This window comes from Rattus rattus, chromosome 5, assembly GCF_011064425.1.
Source record: "Rattus rattus isolate New Zealand chromosome 5, Rrattus_CSIRO_v1, whole genome shotgun sequence".
NCBI classification, from domain to species: Eukaryota; Metazoa; Chordata; class Mammalia; order Rodentia; family Muridae; genus Rattus; species Rattus rattus.
This window is the reverse complement of record NC_046158.1, coordinates 69,699,675-69,702,490: the sequence shown is the minus strand read 5'-3', so window position 1 is coordinate 69,702,490 and position 2,816 is coordinate 69,699,675. Positions and strand designations below refer to the sequence as shown.

At 33.7% G+C, this 2,816-nt stretch overlaps 1 protein-coding gene across 1 annotated transcript; it reads left to right on the top strand.

The window, feature by feature from the left end:
- The first annotated feature begins 581 nt into the window (after positions 1-581).
- Positions 582-1,532, top strand: LOC116900387 (olfactory receptor 5D18-like). Its single transcript, XM_032902134.1, has one exon. The coding sequence runs from the start codon at positions 582-584 to the stop codon at positions 1,530-1,532; it is 951 nt and encodes a 316-aa protein (XP_032758025.1).
- The last annotated feature ends 1,284 nt before the right edge of the window (positions 1,533-2,816 follow it).

Here is a 2,816-nt window from a genome sequence, read left to right as displayed (position 1 = left end):
TATAATATTTGTAGGATAGATAAATACTACACAGGACTGGCATATGTGATAACTGTCTAGATGGATTTATTCTAGTAAATTTACTGTTACACTTCAATATATGTGATAAAGGTATTGTGTCAAAGAAACTTCTCTGTCGTGATTGTATGACTAAAACAAATTAATTATGTTTAATGCCTTTTGTTTTTAATGTATGCTTTGTTGTCATAAAATTGTACATTAAAATGAAAAATTCTAAGGTTATATAAATATATATATACATATACATACATATACTAACATACATATATACTTTCACATATGTATATATAATTTGTAATTATAATTTTATCAGGTGCTACTGTATAAATTCTACATTTAAAAGAGGAGCCCACATGACTGAAAATCAAAATCAATAAAAATAATACCAATACGAACTTGATGCAAGGAAGAGTCCAATTGAAGTAGAATTTTCATGAATGAGAATGGACAACGTCTTGTTTTCAATAAGCCTAAGCTAAGAAATCTACCAAACCACACTCTTCCACTTTGCTGATTTAAATTATGCTCTCTTTTATTCTAATTTTTTTCAATGAAGGATCATGATGCTTGATTTGGGAAATGAGAGTACTGTGACCATGTTCATCCTTTTAGGTTTTTCAGAATATCCACATCTACATGCACCTCTTTTTCTCCTCTTTTTTATGATCTATGCAGTTACTTTATTCGGTAACATGGGCATAATTGTGGCCAGAAAGATCAATCCCAAGCTCCACACACCGATGTATTTTTTTCTGAGCCATCTTTCGTTTTTGGATATTTGTTATTCCACTGTATTTACACCTAAACTGCTAGAAATCTTGATTGTGGAGGACAAGACAATCTCTTTCAAAGGTTGCATGACACAATTTTTTTTTATTTGTGCATTTGTGATTACGGAGATGTTCATGTTAGCAGTGATGGCCTATGACAGGTTTGTAGCTGTATGTAACCCCTTACTCTACACAGTTTCAATGTCTCCTAAGCTGTGTGCTTTCCTTGTGGCTGGAACATATATGTGGGGTATACTCTGTTCCATGACTATTACATACTCTCTTTTGCAACTATCCTACTGTGGCCCTAACATAATCAACCACTTTGGCTGTGAGTATTCTGCCATTCTTTCTTTGTCCTGTTCTGACCCCACCTTCAGCCAAGTGATATGCTTAATCATTTCTATATTCAATGAGACTTGCAGCTTGCTCATCATCCTGGCCTCCTATGTCTTCATAGTTGTCACAATCATCAAGATGCCTTCTAAGGGTGGACTCCAAAAAGCTTTCTCTACATGCTCCTCTCATCTGACTGCCATCAGCATCTTCCATGGGATCATACTCCTTCTCTACTGTGTACCTAATTCCAAAAACTCATGGCTTGTGGTCAAAGTGGCAACTGTGCTGTTCACTGTCATGATCCCCATGCTTAACCCCCTCATCTACAGCCTTAGGAATAAAGATGTGAAGGGGACAGTCAGCAGACTCATGCGCTTAAAACTTCAAGCTCATACAACATAATTTAAGCATATACTATATTTTTATACATACATATTTATATCAAAAAGTTGATTATAGTTTGATCATAACTAAAATTATTAGTCATATATATGTATATATATAGACTTGAATATACACTGCTTTTCACTTTGTTAATAACATTTCCTTTCACTAATACAATGTACTCAGCTTTGATACATGTGAAGTTCCTATATAAAATATTTTTAAATGTCTCTTCTGAATAGTGTAGAAATACGATTTATAAAGGGAAATTACATACTTAATACTTTCTACTTATGCTTTATTTTGACTTTTGATCAATAAGTTATGTAAATAATGATAATTGTTCCTATATTATATAGGCAGAATCCACTGAAGTATGTTTGAATCAGTATCATGAATAAATTATGGTTATAATTCTATCTTAATATTGTATTTCATATCAAATATTGTTTTACATTATAAAATACTGCTTTGATTTAAACCACAAGGATGCATTTAAAATATTAGTTTCTAAGCATAGCACTCACTTTTGAATGTCAACATGATATACTAAGAAAAGTAAAATGTACTAAAACAATGCCAATATCAAGAATATATTCTATTTGTTTACAATAGTGTTTGCATAGAGCATATATATGATTGATAAAAAACATCAAAAAGAATTGTGACTTTTTTCTCAAGAATATTGAAAGTACAAATGATATTTTGTTCTGCAATGGTTATCTATAAGAATTAAAGATCAAGACCCATGACTCCTTTTTCTTAGGAAAGACAAAATAACCAAGCTATTCCCATGTTGACTATTTTTCTTTTCATCATTTATTTTTTCATTCATATTACATCCCAATCACATTCCTCCATGCTTTTACACCTCAGACTCACCTTAACAAATATCTCCCCTTAGGGAAAGGAAAGTCCCCCCTTGGGTACCACCTAATCCTAAGACATTTATTCCCAGCATGAATAAGTACTTTCTCATCCACTGAGGCAAACCCAGTTAGTCCAGGTAGAGGAAGGGGTTCCGATGGTTTTCAACAGAGTCAGGATAGCCATCTCTTCTATTGGTAGAGGACTCACAAAGAGAGCAAGCAGCACACCTTTTACAAATGGGAGGAAGCTAGGCCCAGTTCTTGTATGCTTGTTGGTTGGCGTTTCAGTCTCTGTGAGCCCCTTTTTGCCCATGTTAGTCCATGTTAGTTGACTCTGTAGGCTTTCTTGTGGTGTCCTTGACACTCCAGCATATTCAATTCTATTCTACACACTTTCACAAGATTCTCCAAGGTCTGCCGATGTTTGGTTATG